Source organism: Nannospalax galili, unplaced genomic scaffold (assembly GCF_000622305.1).
Source record: "Nannospalax galili isolate Female #2095 unplaced genomic scaffold, S.galili_v1.0 C49284765, whole genome shotgun sequence".
Taxonomy (NCBI): Eukaryota; Metazoa; Chordata; class Mammalia; order Rodentia; family Spalacidae; genus Nannospalax; species Nannospalax galili.
The window spans coordinates 1-1,777 of NW_008478663.1; the positions used below are offsets into that span (position 1 = coordinate 1).

At 45.9% G+C, this 1,777-nt stretch overlaps 1 protein-coding gene across 1 annotated transcript; it reads left to right on the plus strand.

Moving 5' to 3' along the window:
- Nucleotides 1–417: 417 nt before the first annotated feature.
- Nucleotides 418–1,353, plus strand: LOC103728469 (olfactory receptor 8S1-like). The gene has a single exon (XM_008826474.2). The coding sequence runs from the start codon at nucleotides 418–420 to the stop codon at nucleotides 1,351–1,353; it is 936 nt and encodes a 311-aa protein (XP_008824696.2).
- Nucleotides 1,354–1,777: the final 424 nt, after the last annotated feature.

Here is a 1,777-nt window from a genome sequence, read left to right on the forward strand (position 1 = left end):
CATCTCTCCATCCCCTAATTCAGCACTCTTGATGTTTTTCTTCTATTATACTGTAGAATAATCAGTGTCCCTGCTCCTACCTGAGTCCTTTGGATCTAGATTTAATCTTCTCTCTAGTTATCACTTTTGGAATTTTCTACTCTCCCTGATCAGAAACATTTCTCAAATGAACAGCTCTAGTGCATGAAAATACTGTGGCTCCAAACCTGGCCATCATAATAAACGATAATAATTGATTTAGAATATTAACGGCATAGCAGTGGCTAGGAGGTGCAATGTTAAGTAGATGAGCATAGATGTGAGGTTATAATGAGCACATGTTTACGGACAACAAGATTTAGGTCTGGGGTAACCAAGGGGCTGTAAAAGTTTCTTGATGGATCTTGTTTTCTTGTATTCCAGAGAGTAAACGTCTCCATGGCAATGGAAAACCACAGCGCTGTCAGGGAGTTTGTTCTTGGTGGGCTGTCTGTTGATCCCTACGTTCAGGTTGTCCTCTCTGTGCTATTCCTTCTGATTTACCTCCTCACTCTGTTGGGGAATGTCTTGCTGCTGGTGGTGATCACAGCTGATTCTCACCTCCACACACCCATGTACTTCTTCTTGAGACAACTGTCCTTCCTAGACCTCTGCCACTCATCTGTCACGGCTCCCAAGATGCTGGAGAATCTACTTTCTGAAGAGAAAACCATCTTTGTAGAGAGCTGCTTGGCTCAGGCCTTCTTTGTGTTCGCCACTGGCGGCGCTGAAGCCTGTCTGCTTGCTGTGATGGCCTATGACCGCTATGTTGCCATCAGCTCCCCTCTGCTCTACAGCCAGGTGATGAGTAAGCAGCTCTGTGTGGGGCTCGTGTGGGGGTCCTGGGGTCTGGCCTTCGTTGACGCGCTCATCAATATCCTTCTGGCTGTCAGTTTAGTCTTCTGTGAGGACCAAACTATTCCCCACTTCAGCTGTGAGCTGTCTTCTCTCTTCCCTCTGTCTTGCTCCAACACCTCTGTCAACTTCACAGTCCTGCTCTGCTCCTCTGTCTTTCATTTCTTTGGAACTCTTGTTTTGATAGTTTGCTCTTATGCCCGCATTATATCCGCGGTCCTGAGGGTCAGCTCCAGCACAGGCAGAAACAAGGCCTTCTCCACCTGCTTGTCCCACCTCACTACTGTGATCTTGTTCTATGGCTCGGGCTTCATCAGCTACCTCTTACCTGCTTCAGGTTCCCCCCTGGAAATGGTCTTTTCTTTACAGTACAGCGTGATCACGCCCATGCTGAATCCCCTTATCTACAGCCTGAAGAACAAGGAGGTGAAGGCAGCTGTGAGAAGAATGGTCAGAAAATATTTTCAACCTGTTCTGTAGATGATACAACATCTTGGTGAGACAGATAGGGGACCGCAATGCTACAGGATCAAAGAATGACCTTGAAGTGTCATGGCATTTGGGACCACTGGAGAGACCACAGACTCAATTTGGGTCAAATTAGCCAAATTTGTGAAAGCTGCAGTTGACTGACTGTCTCCAGATCGAGATAAGAATCTGAAGTGAAGCTGTGAGAGGAAAGGTATCTTTCAAAGGCAGAAACCACAAGTTGCTTCATTCCTGTGGTATTGGCGATTGCAAGGATAGTGGACTCACACTGACTGACCCTTAAATGCAGCAATGAGCAAGTTTACCGAAGACAAAACAAACAATAGTCATTTCCTTGACAGATGTAAACCGTGAGGGTAAGGGGCTTTCTGGTTATTGTTATTTCAGCATATTGCTAAGAATAATAGGGTATTTT

Coding starts and splice junctions, on each gene's coding strand:
- LOC103728469 (XM_008826474.2), top strand. CDS start 418: ATGGCAATGGAAAACCACAGCGCTGTCAGGGAGTTTGTTCTTGGTGGG.